Source organism: Lonchura striata, chromosome 5 (genome assembly GCF_046129695.1).
Source record: "Lonchura striata isolate bLonStr1 chromosome 5, bLonStr1.mat, whole genome shotgun sequence".
In the NCBI taxonomy this organism is placed as follows: Eukaryota; Metazoa; Chordata; class Aves; order Passeriformes; family Estrildidae; genus Lonchura; species Lonchura striata.
Window position 1 is genome coordinate 62,701,413 of NC_134607.1, and position 25,852 is coordinate 62,727,264.

At 37.3% G+C, this 25,852-nt stretch overlaps 1 protein-coding gene across 1 annotated transcript in view; it reads right to left on the reverse strand.

Moving 5' to 3' along the window:
• The window catches only part of SEMA3C (semaphorin 3C), a 113,288-nt gene that overhangs the window by 34,563 nt on the left and 52,873 nt on the right, over positions 1-25,852 (reverse strand). The window contains exons 3-8 of the mRNA XM_021528831.3: positions 13,849-14,009; positions 11,433-11,495; positions 9,984-10,103; positions 6,074-6,164; positions 2,204-2,323; positions 300-442 (exon numbers count right to left, since the gene is read on the reverse strand). Coding sequence (XP_021384506.1) covers positions 300-442; positions 2,204-2,323; positions 6,074-6,164; positions 9,984-10,103; positions 11,433-11,495; positions 13,849-14,009 — 698 coding nt within the window. The remainder of the gene's footprint in view (positions 1-299; positions 443-2,203; positions 2,324-6,073; positions 6,165-9,983; positions 10,104-11,432; positions 11,496-13,848; positions 14,010-25,852) is intronic.

Below are 25,852 nucleotides of genomic sequence, written 5' to 3' on the forward strand. Positions count from 1 at the left end.
GAAAATAATGTGCCTTATTTGTGCTAAGGACAGCAAGTCTAAAAATTCAACACTGGCAACTATTTTGACTCAGTCAAAGAAATACACAAATCCCTGAACCTCTACATTTCCATATTCTTACACATATAGTGAGATATATATAAGCTGTGAGTTCAGTAACTGCTCTTCTTAATTATGAGTGTTGACAGAGAAACAGGAAATTTTGTCAAATCAAAGGCTTTTCAAACATTTAGTCTTTTAGATCATCATGTCACACTAGCAGCTTATCCCAGCAACCTGGTAAACAAAATAGTTCTTACTGGGCATACTCTTGCAATCATTGAATGAATTTGCTTTGTGCTGCCGCTGTTGTCTGTGAGTCTTTCTTTGAAGAAGAAGTAGATTTTGGCATCATTGGGGTCAGTGCCATCTGGGATAACATGAGCATCCACAAAAATAGGCTCTGAAATGAAAAAGTTTACCAAAAGGATGAAACCAAAAGATGTATCAGTATAAGCAACAAATGATTTACTGACTGCTTCAAGGAAGTGCTAAATATACCAAATATCAACAGGCAAATGGCTCCATGCTGCCAGCCACTTGTGCTTGCAACGCCAAACTTTATTACAGAGCAAATTTTTAGAGGAGCAGTCTAGAAGCAATGGTATTAGATTACTGCAGAGACTCAAAGACTTTGAAGAAGAAGGAAGAATCAGTGTGTTACCTGGGCCACCTAAGGAAAGTCTCATTGAGACAAAATATAAAAGTAAGCTGGAAGAGCTTAGGAATGTAACAAACAAGGTTCACAAGTAAGAGAGAAAATCAATTTGTGTAACCCAGAAAAGGAGAGGAGGGTAGGCAAATGCTTGAGCAGCATCTGACTTCATATCAGAGGCTGGTAAACATAGTCAAATGTACGTGCAAAACACTACAAAGGAGAATTAGGGAGAGAACAAAATAATTTATAACCTTAACAGCAAACATATAATGGACAGTGCAGGAGCCCTCAGAATATCTCCTTTGACTGAAGGAAGAAGTGTCCCTTCTTCCTGCATGAAGGCTTTGTCTTTTCAATGATCATGCAAGATTGCTTGTTCAGCTGAAGTGCAGTACAAAGTTTGAAACAATCTGACACAAAGGTTGAATGTCTGACAGAAAACTCATTTTGGACTGCAGCATTGTTCTGTTCACCTAAGTCTATTCTCAATTAATATAACAAATGCCATGACTCTGGCTCTAAAAGAACATGGAGATAAATGGTACTTTCAAGTACCTGTTTTGAACACATAGATCTTCCAGAAATTAGGCATTTTAAAATTTAATTTTCCTCTAATTCATTATAGGATGCACATGTTAGGGTGCACAGGTAAGTGTAAGAATGTATAACAAACAGAAAAAAAATTAGAGAGCAGACATAGTTTCCCTTTCATAGTGAAATGAATTTGTGAATGAAATCTTGTGACTTCATTGTAGTCACAGCCAGACATGAATAAGTCACCATAAAAAAATATCAAGACAAAACTTTACTTCAACATACCTGAAGGCTTTTTAAAACTGTAACTGCTGTGTTATTTGGTCTATAACCTTTCACAGCTACCTCCTCTCAGAGGGTTGACTACCATTTTAATTTAAATTTGTTTCACTGGAAGAAGTCTTCTTACCAGTAAAGATGGAGAATGATGTCAGTAAATCAAAGAGGTGATTCCACTCAGAAATTAGTTTTTCTACTGTGTTTAGATAACAAATTCCTTACCACTGAAATAAGTGGCAATGATCCACATTGACTTCTCTGACAGTGAGACACTGTTATGCACTCATTTTGAATGCAATGGTGGTGAATCTTAATTGAAGTTGTGGTCTAGAATCAAACATGGATTTAAGGCAATATCTGATTCATCAGAGGTGAAGGCACTTTTCTAGAAATCAGACTGTCTCCAATTGCCATTAGAAAGGTTTTCATACACTTGCCCTCAAAAAGCTTGGTTCAGTCTTAATGCAAAAAAGGCCATCAGGTGGGGTGATCTAGGAGCTTGCTTCATGCAGGGATCCCTCCACATCTGCACTGTCTACAGTTTTTATTTACACACATTTCTTCATGGTCTTCTTCATAAATTAACTTCAGAGACAAGCTCTTTGAAGGATACGGTCTTTGTTTTAAGCAGGAAAAGGAAAGCAGAATCTCTGTGACACCCATTAAAACTCTGATAAATTAAAGGCATCTCACCACTCAGCCACTTGGAGTTGTGCTGGTCAGTTCTCACTGCATTCCTCCTGGTCAGACTGCGAAAAATGGCTGCATCTGTCCCCATGAAATCAATATACATTCCTGAAAAAAGCTCTTCATCTGTAAGGAATGAAATGAAGGGAGAATTGTTATGGCTTTTGGGAGAAAAAAAAAGTTTATTTTAAATTCATCAGCTCTTTATTTACACAGGAATCTATACATATAAATAGTGGGTCATGGGAATGAGGTTTTCTCTGATTTACAAAGACTCAAACTAGAATGCATGAGAGTAATCATATTTTTCTTTATGGAACTGTACCATTAAATGTCATAGCAGAGCTGCATACACAGGAAACTATTCTTGACAGGAAGTTTAGTTGCCCCATTTGCACTGCTAAGGACCACTGGCACAAGGCTAGAGTTATCAAAAAGTATTTCATTCAATATCTTAAGTATGCACTTCAAAGAACTTTTTTTTTTTGTTACGAAAGTAGTTTAAGTGACTGGGTTGAATTTATTGCTGCTGTAAACTGGCACAACATCTATTGCAGTCAGTGGATCGGTGCCAATTTTTACCAGCAGCATTGTTATGGCTGCCTCAGGCAGCCTCAAGCAGACTTGAGTATTGCAGAGGCCAGACAATCATATTATTGAACTTTACTCAGAGTAACATGGAGCAACAGTTGTCGCCTGTTGTGCACTTGGTTCTAAGTATAGGAACATTATGCTTGAGCAAAATGAGACATGCAACTCCTACATTAACAGAACTATGAGCTCCCACTCCCTGTGCAGGGCTTAAAACTCAGCCCGTCAGTCAGGATGTCTATCTCTGCTTGTTTGAGTCTGTGTGTGTGCCTAAACATATGTATATATAATTACAATTATAATTACATATACTATCATTTTCTCTGTGAATAACCAAGCAATTTCCACTGACTAATGACAATGAAACCCCAGAGTAGAAAACAGTAGCTAAAATAAACTCTAACTCTCAGAGTGGGAGTGGTGGCTGAATACATTCCAGTACAGCTGGGTCCTTTGATTGATGTTTTTGTCTGTAGTCCTGGACTACCCAGGGAGTGTGGTCAAGCTGGCAAGAGTCACAGGCTCAGAAATACTTGAGGCTATTTTCATGCTCTGTGTGTGTGTGTGTGTGTGTGTGTGTGTGTGTGTATGTGTTCCTAATCAGCATGGAAGAGTATTGAGAAGCTCATGAGAGGATCAAAACTCTGCAGCCTTTGCTTTTCTGCTGCTAACTGGAGCCTGAGCTGACCCCTGGTTGGGCATCCAGCAGCCACTCTTCTGCTCTCACCTCTCCCTGTGATGACAAGATTCCTACACAGGGGATTTAAGCAATACATTTGCTCCATGTTGCTGAAGCATTTACTTCTGGAGCAGGTATTGACAGAATGATGTTAGATCTGGACAAATTTGTAAGTGATTTTGTATATTTGCCTCCTCACCTCAATCCATCAGAACTTTTTTCCTATTACGAAACAAATTGGCTGAAAGAGATCAGGTTTATGGTTCTCACTAAATGTTATGTACAGTCCTGTGCATATACACATTTCAGCATCAGTACTATACTATGTAATTTTAATCCTATTACGTATCAGTGGTATTACATCTTAAGCATTCCTACTGTCTATCTGCTAATCATGTATCAGAGGAGATCCATCAGTTCCACTTCCTTCTTGTAAAATCCTTAAATTCCACACAGTATTTGGTCTGCACAGCACAATGAGTTCACTTTGTTACTGGAAGGAATTACTGGATTGATAAGGTATGTCTGCTTTTATAAATATCTTGTAGTCTTGGTGGGGAGAGCATCCTGCACACTAGTAATGCCAACCTGCTTCAAAGCACATTTTTCATTGCTTTGTGCAAATGCATCTCTGTATGATGGCAAACTGCACAAAGTTCAAACTTATTTTTATAGCACCCACTTTCTTCTGAAGGGTGAATCAGCTTCCCTGCTGTATTCTAGGCCAGTGATGTCCAAAGTGGTCAAGAAATTGCATCTATATTTAAAAAGGGTTCTTTTATTGTGGAAAAGTTAATTGGTATGGTGGTATTTATTATCTTCTGAAGCAACAGGAGGGAATTCCTCCTGCAGACAGCCCAAAGGTGAGTCCAGTACATTGGCTCAGTCCCCTCATTACAACATGAGCTGAGACTTAGAAAATGTTCATGTTTCTGGCATGGATACTGAGGCCTTAATTCATTAGATCTTAATGTTTTTGAAGTGACTGGACTTTGCAACAGAAACTATAAAACTCAGCCTGGGGACTCTTTTTAAAAGGAATTTGACCTTTGTGGAATAATTTAGACTTCGTAGATGGACTATGCCATAAAAGAGAAGTCAAACTGTAGGGAAGGTCTCTTTAGTGACATAGCATAGATCAAGGAAGATAACGAAAAGTCTATTAAGATGAACAAAGCTGCCACAGATTTACTGTAGAAAAAAAATCAGCTTACTGTATAAACAATACTTCAGAAACAATTTTCTTTAATGTTGCTATATAAAATCCAGTAGGAACAAGGAAAGGAAACAGTCACTTCACTTAATAATACCAGAATGGCAATGAGTAGCAGTGGACTCATCTATCACTGACTTTGAACAAACATTTTCTTTACACAGTGAGTGTCTGTAAACAGTGTCCCTAGATCACAGTTGAGATAAAGGTGTTAAGTGCAGCCAAGGTTCAGAGAGATGTCTAGATAGCATTTATGTGTTCTCTAAAGGTGTTCAGTTCACATCTCTGTGAATAGATATACTTATCCTTTGTACTAAATATATATGCAATGAGAAATAAAAAAAAAAAAAGCTATTTATATTTTGAAAAGGCCATGTAGGACAGACTGTATTATGTTTTCCTTAATAGCTAAAAGACTTTAAAGGAAGTATCTCACACAATATGTAATTGATATAATTGATTTCAGAGGAAGCTGAATGGCAGAAACATGGCATGTTGTTCTCTTGTAAGCCTTGGGTGAAATACACAGTACCAGTGTGCAGCAAGTTTTATTTACTAAGAAAGTCTCAAAAGTCTGCACAACTGCTGTTCCCTTCATAGCCAAAAGTACAGCAAGGAGCAGACACATATTGAAAAATCAGGGCTTTGACACTAGAAGTGTGTGAACATACTGCAAATGTAAAGGTCAGGTTGCACTGAGTATATATTTTCAGCTCTTCCTGGTTGAAAAAACGAGAAGAATCTTTTACAGATGACTTAGGCTGCACAAAGTGTATTCCCCCTTTGAATTTTCTCATAGGTGCTCAACAAGCACAGCAGAAATCCTTTATTGTTTCACTTTCTGGCCTTTCAGATGGAAGGAAATGGAAAAATTGGTTGGGTATAAAGCCAGTTGAAGAATGAAGAGCTGGTGGGCTCTACAGCAGTGATGACAACAAAAATTAAATTCAAAGCATCTGAAATCTTCAGGCTTTCCCTGGGTACTTTGAGATTTTAAAAATAATTAAATAAGACACAAATGCTGTTTAGGATGAATAAGGTCAGAAACCATTCAAACATAAATGCTAGACAGGGTAATGAAAAGCTGAAACTATTCCTGGGAAAAAATGTGTCATCTGGAAAAGGGACAACCTTTTGTTTCTTGTGTCTCTCTCCCGCTTTCAGTAACTTATTCCTGCATTTCATTTGTCCACACACCTTAAACTTCAACACACAATCCTTGAAACATGGATGGACCCACCCCTTGTGCCCATCAGCCGGACAAAAGGCACTGGTCCTGGGAGGCTGAATTCTGCTCCCTTGGGGCATTCCATCAACCCACCCTACACATGACCATATGGGTTTAGACCCCAGCACCCTGGAGTATCCTTACTTACTAAGGCTCTTTACTTACTGATCATAACAGACACCGTATTCACGTTAGGGTTGAAAGAACAGCGTCCCTTTCCTGATTCACACTTGGAGTCGATCTTGAAGATTTGTTCCTGCAAAGGAGATTTGTGTGTCACTTCTCATGTCAGAAACCATTACATCTAAGCTGGTTTTTATGCCTGGCTGTTCGCAGCATTAGCAATGCTCTATTAACAGTGCTCCACTGGGCACTTTCACTGTATTGTTGGCAGTTTAACTCTTCGATTCAGAATTCCATCATCTTGTTAGATAACACTGACACACGGTTATTACCAAGACTCTTGTTATAAATTCAAGACACTGAATCAAAAAAATGTTCTCTCTGTTAAGGATAGGTTGACTGATCTCTGCAATAATACCCATGGAGATTGCTTCTGTGGCTTTGAAGTTATTAATCATTTATTTTCTGTATATATTAGTGTACTTATAACTGTCTAGGACATTATAATAAAGCTACTAGAACTATAATACATATAAAATAAATCTTATGACAACTGTCATTAGATTATAGCATAAATCATTTGGCCTTTACTGAGCTTTCAGACCTCAAAAAATTCCCCAAATGACACTTATTTTCTTTAATAACATCTCTTGGATTACATGTAGACCTCCAAATCCACAATGATCAATTATTTATCTATACCTCTTACCATAGCCTGAAATCTCCTATTTTTTTTTTTTTTTTTAAGAAATCATGGTACAGGGATTTGTTTATATGTTATGTACGGTATGAACAGGGGAACAGGGAATACATTTAGCAAAGTAGAAGCTATTTGGACTACAGCTTAAAATACGAACAATCTGAATATCTTTAGAAAATTTGTCCATTTTGGTGCAAGTCTTCATTTCTTGGTCCCAGCAATACCAGCACAGTGTGCTCAGCAAGAAATGGCTCAGGCCCAAGCTCATTCCTTAAAAACTGCAGTCAGTAATGGCAGATAGAAGCTGACCCAACACACACTGACTCCCACACACTAGATACCAAACAGCTTATTCTTAGGCTCCTACAACAAATTTCCAACCTTCAATAAAAAGCCAAGAGACACAATTACAAGAAAAAAAAAAAACAACAACAAATAACTGAACTTAAACATTTCAAAAGAAAAACATAGCTGACAAAAATTCCAAAGAAAGGCTTCTGTGAGATAGATGCCAACAATTAGTTATTTGAGAAAGGACAGCAATTTCTTATATTCCCTTTAAGAGTTGATGTAAATCACAGGGGAGTGGGGATGCCACACAAGTCCTGAAGCAGCCGTTTGGCACCAGTGAATAGAAGATTACACCAAGTTCAAATGCACAGCTGCAGCAGGAAGTTTTCATATGATTGTTCCCTCTCTTTCCCCCCCTCTTCTGTTTTGCCTAATTTAATCTCAGAGATCTTATCTATTGTTTCAGTAATAAACTCTCTAAACATTGCTAAAATATAAGTATGAAGTTTCTTGGGTGGTTTCTTTGTTGTTTCTTTTTCACTTCTAGATTTTATGCAGTTTGATTCTAATCCATGTTTACTATATTAAACCACTATTTACCAATTCAAAATGCCCATTACTCCTCTACTAAACTAGCTCCAGGATTACACTTGATTTTCATATATATTAAACTTCTATTTAGTCTATAATTATTTTGCACAGGGATTACACATCCTTCTGTTTGCATTTACATTGACATTAGAATATATCTGGATGACTAAGGGAGTAATTACCAAAGACCAAAGTGTTAAGTGTGCCAAAGAAGAAAATTAATTGTTTTATAACCTCTATTTCAGGGGAAGGGACAAAATTTTGCCTCATCAATGAAACCCCCATTTTTGTGAGCTTATGTGGGATCCTGGAAACAGAGTAAAGCAGGCCCAGTTCTTATGATTGTTGGATATGACTCTGTCAGGCTTTGTAGCTTCTAGAGAAAAACAGATGTGTTTTGTAAAATACTCATTTTGCACGTGCAAAAACAACATTTTGTGCATGGAAAACTGTACCAAATTGTAGGTGAAATGACACAAGCAGAGGAAAAAATGAATTTTCACTAGTCCCATCAGCATTACATAGTTCCTCATTCTGCTCTATCAATTAGTCATGCACAGATATATGCAATGAGTTCAGAAGGAAATTCTTGGGTTTAAACTGTTATGCTATTGTTGGCCTGTACAGTAATGGTTTTGAGCATGAAGTGCCTACAGTCAAGTGTCTCAGACTCCAGACGTCTGAAACAGCAGTTTATTTAATCAATTGATCATAGGCATGCAGCTATACAGACAGGCTAAGTGCAGCAGGTTCTGCTTTTCCAAATCATGTATCTTTACTTTTCATTTAAGAAATTTAACATCTTGCATCATCTGGAGATGTCATTTACTGCCCTCCCCTCTGTCCCAATCTCATTTACAAACCGTCTAAAATAATGAGATTCAAACTTCTCTGGGCTGCAATAGCTTAAGATGATAAAGAGTATTACATTAATTAAAGACAAATGAGATCACCGTTCATGCTTTAAATGATTTTTCAAGAAATAGAATAATGCTGGGGAAAGGTGATCCTTGTTTCATAATACATCAAAATAAGTTAATGCTGAATTTTTTTAACCAGAAGGGTGGATTCACTTACTTAGTTCTGCTTGCTTCTGCTTTTAAATCCAGGCCTATAATCTCTACTTTTAGACAATTTAGTAGTACTGAAAGTGCAATGATTCTGAGTGCATGCTCTGTTAAGGAAGCTGGGGCCAGGTAGGGATCTACCAAAAGTCACTGATCTCATACCATGCACACTGACCTGGAGGAACATTGACTAATCACCTCCCTGGCAACCCCTGCAGCAATCTTGAGTCCCGGCCAGAATTCCCATCCCACTCCTAATTAAATCAGTGATGAATTTCTCAGTGTCTTCCCAAGAAGTCAGCCCAGCTTTTAAAGCTGCCCTCACATGGAAAAGCTCCAGGTAGCACACTCTGATCTTCCCTCCCAACACATCTGCTTCCACATTGTTCTGGAAAATATACTGCACACCCCTGTGCCTGCAGACATGAATCTGACCCAAAAGCTATTGAGGTGCTGCCTCCTGCTTAAGTGCCTGACTTTTTCCTTCTGGTTGCCTAATTTATTGCCTATTACATTTGTACATAAACAAACATTTCACTTTCAGATCAGGAAACTTGGACCATATACTTCTGAGACATCTGGTACTTATACAGTAAATATACTAAATGAAACTGAATATAGAAAAACTGGAGACCTACCTAGAAAAAGTATGATCTTACAGTGAAGAGGAACTTACCAGCTTCATCTGGGCACCATCTAGTGGGTCAAAACTTGTGCAGTAGATAGAGTTCCTGTACTGGGATTGCAACTAAATGGTGTTAGACTGAATTCCAGCAAACCTAACCTGAATAGTTAGCCAAATTAAGGGCTTCTCCAGGGAACCAGTAACACATGGAAGTTATAAAAAGTGGACTTTGTATTTTACTTTTCATCTTGCTGGCTATTTCCTTTCAAGTATTTCTTGGGCATTTTTCCACCAAATGGCAGGAATTAATTCACCAGACAATGTCAAATAAAAAGTACTATCAAATGTATCCCAGCATTTCGTATGACTGTGGACAACCATCATATATTGGACATATATATATATATATAGAGGACAAATATTGTCCATATATTGAACAAATATATCATATTTTGGACAGCCATTATATTTGAGGCATGGCTTTTGATCATGGCTTTGTTTCCAGCTGGTATCAGGTCAGAAAACTATGGACCTTTGCTCTTCTGCTACTTAACATCGGTGAAGGAACCACTGATTCTGCTGGGACCACTGAGTCTCGCATTTTCAAAACCTTGAGATTTTGCTTCACACCAGCAAGGTGGACCCCAAAGTGAGTGGCCAGAAGGAGAAGAGAGTTACCTCAGACCTGCGTCCCCTGTTGACGTAGACGCAGACGGGGCTGAAGGCGCCGCTGCCGCAGACGTACAGGTGGGTGCGGTTGTACGACTGGATCACGCGCACAAAGTTCCCACAGCCGTGCTGCAGGAAACACAGAGAACAGTCACTCCACAGTGGAAAATGTCAGGAGATGTTGGGAGCTCGAGAGTACAGACATGACGTGTAATTTTAATAGCATCATGAAAACAGCTACTGAGTTTGTTGGTCTCTGGCTTTGGACAGCTGTTTCTTTTCATGTCATTTTGCCTGCCCTGGGAACTGGGCTCTCTCTGATTGAGCACCACAGATGAGTTATAGAGGACTCCACGTAGTGTTCCCACTTCCACACAGCAAGCCAATTTTCATTCACGTGTTTCTCTTGCATGAGAAAAAGCAAGACCTCTATGGGAAACCAAGGCGTAACCTTAGGAAGTTTCCTTAAGGACACCTCTGAAACAGTCACTTTTTCCCCCTGATTTGTTCAACACAGATGGAGATAATTAAAAAGAAAGCAAGTATAAATATCAGATTTTGCTATTTGTATAAACAATTTATTTCCAGAACTTTAAACTGAAGTTTGCAGTCAATTGTTGCTTTGTATGGAAGACAAACATCTTCAAATCAGCATGAAAATCAAACCAGAATGTTAAGGGCCACACGGTTCACAGTACTGGATTTACAGTTTTTTCCTTCCCTTTTGTATCTAACTCTTCCATTTTTTACTGTGATCAAGTATTAATGCACTTTAGGTTGAAAACAGATTTTTTAAATGAATGTTTTTTCTTACCCAGATCTCAGAACTGCTTTCGTATTCAATCATGCAAACCCCATCCAAGACAGTGAGAACTGCGTATGCTTTGTGAGCACAGGGCTGGAAACTGTGCCATCAGTCATCTTCATGAAAACCAGTAGAGTTAATCCTTGTTTAGCAGACTGCACAGGTTTATTTACTTTTAAAGGCAGTCACGTTTTTGGTTCAGCAGGAGTCAGCACCATACAGTATCATCTGATATCTGGTGCACAACTGGGGTCTTCAGACTGCAGGCAGTGGGTGCCACCCACCCTCACAGTGTGCTCCTGGGGGGTGCAGCCAGCCAGAGAACTTCCACACTGCAAAGAGCAGCTCAACAGGCTGTGCAGCATCACCCCAGGACATATCTGGAAAAGCACTATTACCTAGTTAGATTAGTAACAACCAAAAAAGATAAGGAAATAGACACTGCATGGCTTCTCCCATCTGTCAGAGGCTGGAGGTGCAATCTGTTTACATCGCCTGATTTTCCAGAATTTCACTTTATAGACTGGCTTGTAAAGCATTTCAAAAGAAAATCAAACACTTCTTTCATTTTGCTTTGGCTGCACTCAAGGTGCTCTTACTTTATGGCCAAATACCTAATTTGTGTGTATGTGTGCATGTGGAATATTACTTACTGTAGGATCCTTGCCAGCCATTTTGCACTCTTCAACCTTGTTTGCTGATGCTGGCCAGAAAATCTGTAAGGAAAGAAGTATTGTTCAAGTAGTATATTTATTACGTAATTTAAAAAAATTAATTTCACTGCCTAATAGATTAATAGATTAATTACACTAATGGATTAATATCTAGATAAAATTTATACTTTGATTATAAGAAAAAAAAAAGGATTTTTGTTGATAAATAAAACTATCTTGGTCTTAGCATGCACTAAACAAAATCAAAGTCCAGGTCTTTGGTTGATATATATTAAGCTTATTACAAAATTTTGAGGCAAATTAATCAATTTATTTAGATTTTTTTTTCTAAGTAAGAGGGATTTTCCACCACTATTGCCTAAGTTGCTACCCAACTTTACTTTTTTACTTTTACTGAACTTGTAGAAATTATTCACACTAGAAATAAGAAGACTAAAATATTGAAAGAAAGGTTCTTTTTTAATTTTTTCAATTTTACCATCAAAGGTTTGGCTAGATAATGGAAAAACCTACCTGAAATCTCAAGATTTCCCATTGATTTCTTTCAGACAGATTTTCAAGAAATATCTCAATCTCTGAGTGTTTATCTGTTTATCTCAAATTGTAAATATTTTGAGCTTCTTCCATTATTTATTTTGATTTTGAAATAGGAAAGACATCCATTACAAATTTATCCCCAGAAATCTAGTAAGTGACAGAGCCTGATAACATTTAGCCTCAAGATAATATAAACAATATCATTAAAAGAGCTCTGTGTATATATGTACACATATATATATGTAGAATTATGGATTTGAATGTATATGTATATAGGATTTCTACAGATATATAAGATCAGCAATGTGAATCTGTTGTTAAATAAACAAATGGAAAGACTCTGTGGAATTGCAGAGATTCATTCTGAGCCTAATACTGGGTGATCACATTTACTGCCAGAAAGCTTTGTGTGTTTTTCCTTTCTGTTGATTTTTTTAATTCTTTATTCTCCAGGCCTACATAAGCTGTTGAAATGCCTCACAGCTTTATAGTGCAGAAAATATTTCATGCAACAGAGGCCCTCTCATCTAACCAAACTCAGCACAGCGTTAACCCAACCTGCCAAGGACAGGAGGGACAGTGCCATGCTGGGGCACAGCTCCTGCCAGAGCAGGAAGGCAGGATCACTGTGAGATGGAAATTAGCAAAAAGGTCACAGAAGGTATTTCAGATCCTAGAAGGCAGCCCCATTTCAGAGGGAGATTTGGGTACCTTTAGGAGGAGGGAAGGATGCATTCACACCACTGAAGGAGAGGCATTTAATTTAAATGCGTAAGTTAGAATGAGCTTCCCCGGGCTCCCTGAACAATCAATTCAGGTGGACAGGCATGTCCAGAGGGCGATTCAGAGCAAAGCCTAATTTAACTGTGCTCAATCACTCTCTGGCAGGGCCCCCCTCTCTCCCCTGACACATTAAAAGCCTTGTCTCTTAAGGAAGGCATTTATCTTCCCTGCTGCAAGCCAGGTATCGCTGCCCCTCAGTCCTTCTGAGGTACAGTAATAAAGCTCACAGATGAAAGGACTGGATGGATTTGGTGGAACAAGGTCTTTATGGTACACCTTCAGGCAGGGCAGTAGCTGTGACTGTCTAAACACAGGCAAGACAAAGTCTGTAGACAGGTAATAGCTCAACAGCCAAGCTTCCGGGCACATAAGAACTTCTGCAGGTCACCTATTTCAAAAGCAGACAGGCTGAATTTCAACTGGCTTTGGAGACAAGAGAGGAATCTGTAAGCATTTGATAATATTATTATTTTCACACAGAGGTTGTCTACTACTGTTTGGTGAGGGAACACAAAGTCCTTGGGAAACACCATCTCAGTAAGTGAGAGAAGCCAGAAAACAGGTGGTGTCAAGGGGCAGATGTGAGTCATGGTGTCCAAAAACCCCAAATAAAGTGTCTCAGCTACCCAACTAAAGGGCAAGAGCTGACACAGACATAACAGGAGATTGGAAAATAATTCAGTAATTAGGACAAAAAACATTAAAAAAAAAAAAATGTAGTTAAGGACAATGCTGTCCTTGTTTTTTTTTCTATGTGGCCTGAGACCTTGAGGATTCTCTGAACCATCTTATCTTGGAGAGAGATGGAAAGTGGCAAACCACACAGATTTTCCTTGTGAGGCCAGGCCAAGCAGAAAATATTGCTTCAAAATGAGTACATAGGTCAGTTTTAAACAGTGCTTGAGGAACAGCATATAGCTTCATCTACATTACACATAAAACAAGGACTAAAAATTCCATAAGGTGTGGGCATGTACTTCTGTGCAAAATAATCAAATGCTATTTTTTTTGTCTTACAAAGAAAGGCACGGAGTAAAGCAATCTCAAAGATTCTCAAAATAAAACTTGAACTTACACTGAGGGGGTCTTGGCTTATATTGTTAATATTCAGAGACAGAATATGATCTTTACTCCCCACATAGATCCGATCCTGATCTTCATCCATCAATAATATCCTGTAATCCAGGGGGCTGTGGGATATCCTGTGATACTCAGAAGTCTTAGTTTCTTGCAGCTCTGAAATAGTAAAAACAGTAGCATAGTAAAGAAGTTCACTTACGTTTTTTTGCTTCTCAGCTGCAATTCTTTCTAAATAAAGACATCTTTGGCACAAATGGGGCCAGAGAGGGAAGAAAAAGCCTCATTAGAACACTAGATAATAACACAATGACTGAGGTAAAACAAAGTTTCTTTTACCAGTTTGAATACAATTATTTTGTACATTAAGTAGATAGATATAGCTCATAAAAATCAGGCAGTGCTCTTATTCATTCACCTAATTAATTCTTATTTTAATGGATATTATTATTTACAGCTTTGCTTTTTAAGGAACATAATTTATTAAATTGATCAATGTATTCAATACATTCTGAAGTTTATGACTGCAGAAAACCCACAAGATCAATGAGAACTACATAAGAACCTTTTACTTCCTTTTCCTAACAGGGGGCTTCACTAAGAATAGGTTTTTATCATTTTCAAGGTCAAATTTTACTTTGCTCTTCATCATCATGTGTGGCTTACTCAAAAGAAAAACAAAATTATTTGGTCAAGCCTAAATGTGTCTGTTCATTCTGTTGTTTGTTTATGGGCTTGGACCAAACTTACAGAACTGTAGAGGAGAGCTATTTTTCTACATAAAACCTTTTTCTACAAAGTGAAGTGAAAACATCCTTTGATCTCAGCAGTGCAGGATCAAGCCTGTTACAGGAATAGCTTAAGCAATTGCAATATAAGTAATATTTGCTAACTTCAAGAAAGCTCAGCCTTCCCATCTTTGCTTAGCCAATATATTTTGGGCCCCAGTCAGATCATTTTACTTTTCTGTAATTACAGAAGGGAGACTTCTCAAGAGCTGAGAGTGGAAAAATAAAAACTTAATAATCAATTTGTCTTTGTTAAAATATTTAACATATAATTATGCTTTATTTCTTCATGAATATTAGGATTGAATTGCGTTCCTTGTGACTCTATGAAAATGAGCTCTGCTATAATGGATATTCATAAATGTACGATCTGAGCCCACAGTTCTCAGTTCCAAACTTTGTCTGGGACAATATGGCTTGTCACTGTTGGTAAAGGTTTTTTAAAAGCAAAGTTTTTTGCTCACTCATTCCCCATGGAAAACAGTAAATGTCTTATACAAATGTATACTGATATATATAAATATATATATATATATATATATATGTATATATATATATACACTGATGTTTTATAAAACAAAACTCTCAAAACAGAAAAATTTCTGATATGTCCTCTATTAAAAAAAAACAAGTGTGCCTAAAGTATGCACCTTCTGCAAAACACATATTTAGTTGAAGGCAATTTTATTTTTTTTATTACTTGGAGAGCCATTTTTAATAGCAGGCAAAAGTTGAAGTCCTAGGATTCATACCTGTCTAGTAGAGAACTAATGACTGAAAGAACACTTATCAGAATATAATGTGCATTGATAAATATGATACATAACTCCAATTAATTAACTACTTTCATGGGAAGATGAAAAATATCTCCAGTTACTGAAAGATAATTGTGTTTTGATTAATTTAGATGTGAGACAGGTTTCAGGAGCTGAGTTTCCTACATACACTTATTTATGAAAAAAAACCCAAGTAGTATTTATCTTGTGCCTTCACAACAGATACACGATCAAGATTTACAATCTGTGCCTAAAAAACTGAAAAAGAACTTAAGTATATTTGACAATTGTTCACAGGACTTTCAGAAGTCTTTTTTTAGTGCTTGAGAAATAAACTGTTTTTCTTCACTTTAAAAAACTCCTCGCTGTAAGCTTTAGCTAGGATGGTCCCAGGCCCCTGGGAGACTCACCAGCACAGTGCCATTAACACCAGTACCTTTGGCCCTCTGAAATTCTCCCAACCAGTCTCAGGCACTCGTGCTCATCCCTTTTCCTGGGGCATTATTAACTTTACCATAACCCTTGGAGGCTGTAAGGTGAAACTGAACCTTCTCCTAACTGTACATTGGATACACCAGGAAAGCCCAGATAAACTGGGATGGTTTCCCACCCAGCACGGGTAAATGTGAGCACAGTGACTGCACAACAGGATGTCCCTCCTTACTGCCCCACTGACTGACAGTGGTTAACTGTGAGAACACCATGGCTGATGTAAAAGGTCATCATCATCATCATCATCATCATCATCATCATCATGATGACTGCTTTCAAACAACCACAACTTTAATTTTTCAAAATCCATTATTTTCTTGGAATTTTAACTACTTTGAAATGGTATTATTCTTTCCAAGGCTCCTGAAAGATAATCTGCCTCCATCAAGTTACTGATGCAAAGAACACCTTATGTCAGGTTACTAGACTATGGAAACTCAACACCACTCATAAGGGGAAGGAAAGCTGTGAAACAAATATTCTCACAATGATTTATTAGTTTTATTTCTTTTAATGCTGAACCTTACAGCTTATTACACTCTCTGGGCTACTCAAGCAAGTAGGGAGGGAATTTAATTAAATTTTACTTTCATTCAACAAAATTTACCACACAATCACCCAAGAAAATTTGATTTTTTTAAAGATTTAATACATGGTTGTTGTTGCTTAGAAAAAGCAGTGGTTGCAAAGATGCTGTAAGTTCTTTCACATTCCCTTTCATCTCTCTCAAATAAAAGTTTTTGGCAAAAAGTGAAGTAGACATTTACTGACATTCAGGGAAATTCTATTCCATACCTTGAGAACTTAACTAAACATTGAAAGCAGAAAAACCTATATAGAGAAAGATGCTACAGACAGGTCTCTAAATATTAAAAATTTAATTTGACAATAAAACAATATACAAGCAACTTTCATCCTTAATGATACAAAAATAATCTTTGCTTGTAGTTTTTCTTCATCAGTTGGTGAATTTTGCCTTTCCTCAGGGATAAAACCAATACCAACTTGATCCCTACTGTAAGAAATCTGATCTTAAAGGACAGGTTGCTTTAATGAAGAAACAAATGCTTCAGTGAAATCCCTTTCCAGAATTATGCTTATTATTGAACTGCACATTTGGAAGATCCCAAGGACTGGGAGTTTTCTCTGTACACAGTGCACAGCTTACTGACAATTAGACAGTTTAAGTCCTACTCTTTAATTATCTTTCTAATCCACCACAAAAAGAGTATTCTTTTTTTTAAAGCCATGTTCTCACAGAAGAAATAACAAAATATTTGTGTAATATCTATTACTGACATCACAAAAGCCATTGTAACAAACCTAAATATTCTTGCCCGAACAAAACAATTACAGTATCCAGGGAGGTGTAGTTATCTCACACAGCCCATTATAACCCAATTGTCTAGCCTACATAAAGCTAAATGAGCTAGATCCATCAGGTAGTCCCATGAATGTCTTATTTAATCACTCAGCCTCAAACTTTCTTCACTCCTTAATTCAAATTCACTAGAAGCACAATGTTGAAAACAGCCTGACTCTCCAAAACTAAGGAATATAATAATCTCTAACATGTAGAGGCAAGATCCTAAGTGACTTCCTTGGTTGACATCTTATAAGGATGTTTGATGCACTTGTTACTGAAATGAATGAAATTTTTAGAAGGACCTTCCCAAAATATAACTTCCTTCTTGCAGACTCGCATAACCACTTATTACTGAATATTCAACATAATCAAGAATGATATCAATATAATCAAGAATTACCTTCATGTTGCAGGGTTTGGTAAGCTATAGCTATGGTATGCAAGCACCCCTAGCCTGAGTTCAAAGCACTGAATTAATCCACTGATAAACTGTGGATAAACCATGACACGTGAGAGACTGCATGCAGTCATGCTTGCACTCTACCTTCCCTGGATTTTCAGCCTAGCAGGGCTTCTTTCAGCAAGACTAGGATGGTCTGTCAAGCTTTTAATTTAGGATCCCCTGTGGGAGAGTGCAAGAAATAATATGCTTTCCTTTTTCCTGCTGGCATAAGGATTCAATCTCAGAAGCCTGTTTATGGGGAAGTTCAGAGCAAAAGCAGAGATTTGGTGTCTGTGCTTCAGAAACAAGCAGGGAGTAAAGCATAGCAACCCATTCACACACAGCACCTCAGAGATGGGCACAAACACAGCTTCTCAGGAATATGGGCTCCATCTCCCCAGGGAAACTCTGCCACCCAAAGTGGCATGGATTTTATGTAGCCCTAGTGATGTGGAAGTCAGCAATTTGTTTTACTTTACGTTCTCATAGGGTGTGAGGTGCACAAATCACATGCCTTGTGTATATCTAGCAGCAAGCTCAATGTTAGCCTCTGATTATAGAGGCTGTAAAACTCTTAAGCCTCATTAAACCTTGAGTTTGTGCCAACAAATATGCCAGCCCATGCCAAATGTGAGACAGCAATGTAAAATCTCACCTTCTAGGAACTGGAATGAAAACAATTTTCTTTTTATTTTTCTTTTCTTTTTTCTTCTTTTTTTTTTTTTTTTTAATACAAGTATTTAAGTAGAACAATGTTTTTGCTTATACCATCAAATGGAAATGGTCCCCTTTTGCCCACAGGTCATGTTTAAACAGGTGAAAAAGTAATTTGGATATATAGACTATGCATAATGTTGCTACCATTGAATGGAATGGTTATGCATTTTAAGAATGTGATATCTGACATATTTGCAAAGTTACCAAAAAATCTTTTAAAAAAATCCCAAACCCAAAAAACTTCAGCCAGAAGAAAAAGTCTACTTTATTTTAGTTTAAATATTTTTCTTTCTACTTTGTATTTACAAATCTCTCAGTTTTGTAACATTTTAGCTGAAATGATTGGAAAAGATTTAGTTAAACAATATCAGATTTCATAAGAATGAAACAATTTTAATTATTGGTTTTGTGGCATTATTTTTAGGTTTTTTAGTGTAAAGACATGGAAGAAATAAATACATAATTTTCATAGTTTACACAGTACTTGTGGAAATAGCCTGATATAATACTGCAAGTCTGAGAACACCAGTGACTACTTTTTCAATTTCATGTATGGAAAGAGAGTAAGTAAAGCGAGGGTATTTCTTTCCAAAACTTCAGAATGAGTCACCTTTGCACTGTCAATATTCCTTTTCTTTGAAGATATATGTATTGATTCCTTCTGCTTAAGGGGTTGAGATAAGGGAGCTGCTGAAGCCTTTTGCCACTGCTCACGCAGTGTTCGAACTAAAACCCATCCCTCATCCATTCTCAAGCGGATCCCACTGTGAATGGAGACACATCTCACAGAAGAGCCGTAAGTAGCCACATGTGCTACTGGTCAGTCCCCTGTGTGCCTTAACCACACAGGGCCCAAAAAGGCTCAGATGGACCTCTGACCTTTTCTTTATCTCTTTATCTCTTCTTCATGCATGAGAGTTTTTTACTGTTTTCTTTAATGCTGTTACAATGAAATCTGGCTTTTTATGTAAGAGGTAATAACTTCATAAGAACTAGAAATCAGAGATTTGCACACTTGCTTGCTTCTGAATTCATCTGAAAGGGGTTTAATTGTATTTTTATTTTTAAAAAAAAGTGAAAGGGGAGAAAATAGATTTACAAGTGCTCATAAAATCACATGCTAATTAACAAGATCATTTGAACAAGAGAGAAGAATGGAGTTCAGATTGTACAGGCTGAAACAGACCCCTTTTTTTGCCCAGAGCTAAAATGTATAATCTGTTTGAAGGGAACTTAATTGCTGCATTTGGAATGAGAGTAAATAACAAGGAAATGTCAATGATATCTAAATATGATCTGGTTTAAATATACACCTTGAATACTTGTGGGTGTTATTTGCTACGTGAGTTGAGAGTGAAATTTAAACATTACTGGACTGAGATAGTGAAGTCTTTTATAAAGGGAAATCAGAGCACCAAGGTGAAGTCTTCAGAGAATCAGGCCCAGAGGTGGCTCTAGCATGTCTGAAGAACAATTTGTCACCTTGAGCAGCTCAACATATACATTAGGAGCAGTAAAACACTCAATAGCTCTTTGTGAAGGGGACCATGTGTTGATAGGAAAAGACATACCAGTTAACAGTTGACCTTAAGCAGAGCATTCACATATGTCAGTAGATGGGTTTTTCTTTTTTTTTTTTTCTTCACAATTTGCAAGATAGACAAAACTCCTGAAATCCTGGTAACTTACAGACTTTAAAAAATCACAATTGAATATTAACTGGCTTTTAACAGTGCCTTTAAAAAAGTTGTACCAAAAGGGAAATAATTAATGACAGAATTCTGTTTTATTAAAATTACCGAAATCTGTAACAGAATTTTTCATCTTTTATTTAGTACTTCGAAGGAAAAAGGAGGGGCAGATCCTCTGAGGTGTGGGCAGCTGCCAGTTTTGTGCAGAAGGAATGTGCTTTCTAAGCAAAAGCAAACATATGAAAAGAGAAAGCCACTTACTCGTGTGTGGCAAAATGTATTAACATGGCTTTGTGGCACACTTATCAACCCGAGACACCCCACGACATTCCATGCCTCTTTATTGAAGTTTCAAATTATGAAGAAGGGGTATGATTTCATTTTCACAGATATTGTCATGTGAAATCATACCGCATTCCACAACAGAAAACCCACTCCAAAACAAAGAGGAAAAATGTGTCAATGTTTTTCAAACTGCAGTTACACAGCTATCCTAAGTCTTGCCAAATATTCCAGTACTGAGATTCCTTCGTTGAGCATTATGCAAGACCACCCACACCCTCCAGCCATCTAGTCTCACTAGGCTGTAGATACTTCTAGGCACAATAACATCACGTTATTCCTCCATTTACTCACTGTAAACCTCGAATAACTCCTCTGAAATCTGTATAGGTAACATTGAAAACTAAACTTCCTTTTTTTAGCAAGTAGTGTACAGTTATAATTTTATATAAATGCAATTTGCATGCTTTATTTCAGAAGATGCTACAAATACTGCCATTCTACAGAACTTTGCAGAAGATATCCTATTTTTCAAGTCTTACCTTGTTTTTTTCTGCTCATTATTATCCTGTCCAGGCCTTGTTCTCATTTTTGGTCCCAAAACAAAACGGACAACTTTGGCAAGCATGGAGAGCCATGAAGACAGGCCAACTGGTTTTAAGATTACTGCAGCCGAGTTATCCACGTCAGATGGGAGCCAGTCTCCTCCAAACCTTGTGTGTAACAAGCTTGTGTACAACAGCTCTGCAGCTTGAAAGCTGCTCTCCAAGAGCTGCATACTTCAAAGTCACACAGTTACACAGAATTACCCGCTGGTTGCTTTCCAAAACCCATGGAGAGAAAGGGCCCTTTGCCACACTGCCCAAAGGCTGCAGAAGCTCAGCCTGGGTGCATACAGTGGCTTTACCATTGCCACTAGGGATGATTTTGTTTCCCAGATGAAGGACTGAGAAGCTTTTGGTTGCCAAGAATTACATTATTTTTGAGACAGAGTGAGGAAAAAAAGCCGCACCCCTGGAGAAGTCAGACAGATTCCACATAGTTTTACTTCTTATGGGAGAAGTATATCTCTTCATTGTAAACTCTTGTGTTTTTCTCTCTTCTCTTTTTTTCTTGTGAGCCACCAATCACAGCATTGGAAGAATGGCAGTACTTCTTCCTGTGATGCTCAGGCACACACAGAAATGTTCCAAGTAGTGATCAAACTAACTGGACGGCTAAACCCCTGATTGTATGCAGACACTGAAACTCTTTGATACAAATTTATAGAGAGATATGAAAAATGTAAGAAAGTGAATTATTGTAATTGTCTGCCCAAAAAAATAATTAAGATTGAAGCTTGAGATAGTCTCCAAATCAGAACTGGGCAACAACATGAGATCTGGGAACTGTTTTTCCAAATCATACATCTTCATCCTATTTGCCACTAATGGGTTGGCCACTGGTAGAACAAGGTCTGAGCTGACTTCTCTTTAGTTTTGCATCTCATTCAGGCTTTTGTGATAAAAGCAAACCTTTTAAGGCTTAGGTTTAAGTACCTGACTATTTACTCCCCACAAACAGGTCAGATGATGTCAGCTGAGGCATCTTTGACTATGGGGAAGGAAAAGAGAGGAACAGGGAGAGTGTAAGTAAAGTTAGGTCAAAGGTAGGTTGATTTACTACTAGAATTGTCTGTCTTTGCAAATTTATCTTTCTGTTCAATCTAAGTGAGTACTTTGCAGACAGATCGAGGTAGTCTTTAGACAGTAAAGACAGAATTTGGCTTTTGCAAAACTGACAGCTACGGGGGAGTAGCAGTGTGCAGTTTTGAGATGTTAATACATTTTCTCTGATGCTGTGATGCCATCTGTAGTGAAAATCTATCAAATGTTTCAAAATAATCAACACCTGAAATAATGAAAGTATGATAGCAGTCTCCCAACTTCTTTTCAGACTGAAAAAGCTCTTAATATCAGCTCACATACAGTCATTTTCTCTCTGAGAACATTTTCACTAAGCTGCCGAATTATTTGTTACCGGAGCTAATAAAAACTCATTGAGAAAACACAGCTCATCCACTGAAAAATTTCATTATGGTTTCTGTAATAAAGTAAGAACCTACTTCACTCTGGCAAGGCACAGGAATCCTTTCCATTATATTCCTTTCTCTCTCTCTCAAAGAGCAACCTCCCCAGAGATTCAGCAAATCTCTCTATGTCTACAATTGGTATTATTGCCCTTGCTGCAATAATCCTTGCCTTTATTGATGTTACCAACTGTACTGCAACTTTAACCATGCTACTTTATCCACAGATCTCCTTAGAACATATTGTTCCTATCTTCACTAGTCACTTCTCACCACTACTCTGTACAAAATATGGCAATTCAGTATATGCAGGCTTGGTTACACTTTCATTATTATTATTATCAATTTAATCAAATTAGGATTAGCTATCCGGCAAACATCAGGCATTAAGAGATCAAGCTAAATTCCAGTGCTTAGCTTTCATTCATTCTTCATTAAAATAATATAAAATTTACCCAGTTATGAGCTGAAGAAACTTTGGAAGGCAGTATTTCCCATTCAAAACAATTACAGTAATAAATTTGTTTCAGTTGACTGCTGAACTAAATGGTAGCATTTTTATATATTTAAAAAAAAAATTAATTTAGTGGGATATTCATAAAAACAGCCAAGTTGCCCATAGCAAAATCAAGCAAAGCAGTATGTGGCATAGTGGGTATCACACACAAATAGGTAACCAATGTTTCTTTTTTGATGTGTTTTCTTGTATGTCAGTGGGATGCATATACCTGGTGTCTAAATATTCTTGTCTATATATCAGATAATCATCTCTATATACCAAGTCAAGCTATTTAGCAAGCTCTGCTTTGCATCTGGGAAGGATAAAAGAAACACTTATTCTCACTCGACTATGTGAGAAAACAAAGCAGCTGGAGGTCAACAAATGGCATCCCCTGCTCAGTGAACCTTCCATGAACCCCTAGTTCAACACGATGCCAGAAGGGTCATTATATCAGAGATAACAAATTTCACCAAAAGCAACAGCCATGCTCGATTCCACAGTCATGTCACAACTGCATTTATCCAAATCTTCCATTGTTATTTCTATTTACAGAAATCTTAGAGTAGTAGAATACTTTTCCACAATATTCTTAATGCCTTTATTTATTTGTTGTTCTGTATGCTTTAGTAGAGTACCCAGTGTACTACCCCTTGCAGCCTAATTTGAGCTCTTGGATTTAATTTTATTTTGCAGCTGCAAGGCCACCCAACCTTTTCCATTGACAGGAAGCAAGCTGCTTTCTGGACGTGGGTGTTTGGGATGCTTTCTGAAGCCAAGGAAAGTTTGGTTTGGGAGAAAAGCAAAGATCAAGCCTATCTTTAAATACTTTTTTTCTCTTGAAATAGATTTTTCTGGTATATTAAAAGCATTCAATCCTATTGGAGGAACAGCCATTTGGTTTCATCAGATTGCACATTAAGTGTTTTTGGGTTTTTTTTTTCCAAATTACTGTTATGACCCAACCTGCTTCATTGAATATGGGATTTGGCCACATCCCCCAGAGGACTTCAGTGGTTGGGCACAACTGGAAATTATTAATTTCATCATCAGTGTTTTCTGCTTATGTTGCTGAACATCATGGACTCTTAAGAGTTTCATATTAAATACAATATTTTTTCAATATTAATTAAGACACGGGGTATGTTTTGTTTAAATGTCAACTTTAAAAATAAAGTATTTCCAAGCATTTGTGCAATGAAAATTATTTTATTTAAACTTAGTTTTTTTCTCTATGGATTTGGCTCTGTCACTGTCATTTACAGGATGTGGCTGTCCCTACTCTTGGCTCCTGGGCGCAGGAGTGGTCCAAGCCTGCAGGCAGCCATGCTCAGTGGGCAGCACAAGTACTGTTTAAACAGACAGAACACAAACGTTTTTCACTCTTTTTTGCACCATGAAGACTGACACAAAGAGTGAATTTAGGAGCACATTCCAGAGCTGCATGCTACCATCAATCTTCAAGTGATCACCAGCTGGTATTTGGGTGCACAATAAAAGTCATGTTCAGTGGGCTGAGCACAGCCTGGTGGATTAGAGTCTTCTCAGCTTTAAATCCTGTTCTGTGGTATTCTGCCTTTTTGACTTTAGAAATGTCACATAAACTCTGATTTACATATGTAAGTGAAGGTAGCAGTTTGGTACTTATTTGACCATGTTGTTTTTTGGACTGCACTTTGTAATGCACAAAAAACCCTTTGAAATGAAAATAAAATAGCTGGATGAAGTTATTTCAAAAGTATTTCATATGCAAAAAGTTTTATTTTTTGTTTGTTTGTTTGAAGTCCAGATGCTTCAGACTTAATAAGCTCAGCCAAAACTCTGGTTTGGATTTAAGAGATAACTTTTATGCTTTTCTGTATATATTTAATTTGAATGGAAAGCCATTAAAATAAATAAACCTTCTGCTGTCACTCACTCCATGTTTAAACTAGACTTGCCATATTTATTCATCAAGATGGCCATTTAGAACTTGGCCAAAAGTGGGAAAAAAATATAAGAATTCTCTTGTTTGCATTCACACAGATAGGAAAAAAAAATAGATAAAACCTACTTGTTTATATTCAACATTCAGTTATGAAACATCTCATGATTACAACACTAGCTCTTTCAGATAATGTGAGGCTCTAACAGAACTGAGCAATTAATGTATTTGGATATGCTGGACAACAGCAAAGAGAAAAAAATAGACAAATCTTTGCTTCCAGATAAAAAGGCAAAGAAGTCAAGATGAGCAATGTACTCGATAAAATACTGTGTCAGTCTCCTACAGGTCCAGTATAGAAACTGGAGGTTCTAGGAAGGAAGGATTCAATCAGCAAACCAAACCTGAAGGGTATTTAGATTCCTAACAGATTAAAATTAGCACACTGCAGGTACAGGACAGGAAGTGGCAACAGGATAGAAATCAACCAGAGTCATCACCTCATCTCTACAGCAAACTACTCACTGTAGCAGAGGATGATGCAAATATCCTCAGTATATAACTTCATGCCTTTAATCCTTTAACAAAATTTGCATTAATTTAAAGGCAAAAATCATAGATTGTTGTCTCTTCTGTATGTCCTGTACTTTTGGAAGCACAAGCAAAATAATATGGCTATTCATTTAAAGTGTAATGTGCAAATATGTAGAACAAAGGAGATTTGTTTCATGATCAGAACAGGGGACTAACTATATGTATGAACTCCTGGGCACTTGCTCTCTGACCTTGAACAAATCTCTCGCCCTCCATTTATGTCAGTTTAACCATCTGCTATATGTTTGTAACAAAACTTACCTGTCTTTCAGAATTACTACTAAGTTCAGTTAATGTGTGTTTGTTAAAAAAAACCCAACAAATTAAAGGCATTTTTATGTTCAAGGTAGTATTCTAATTCAA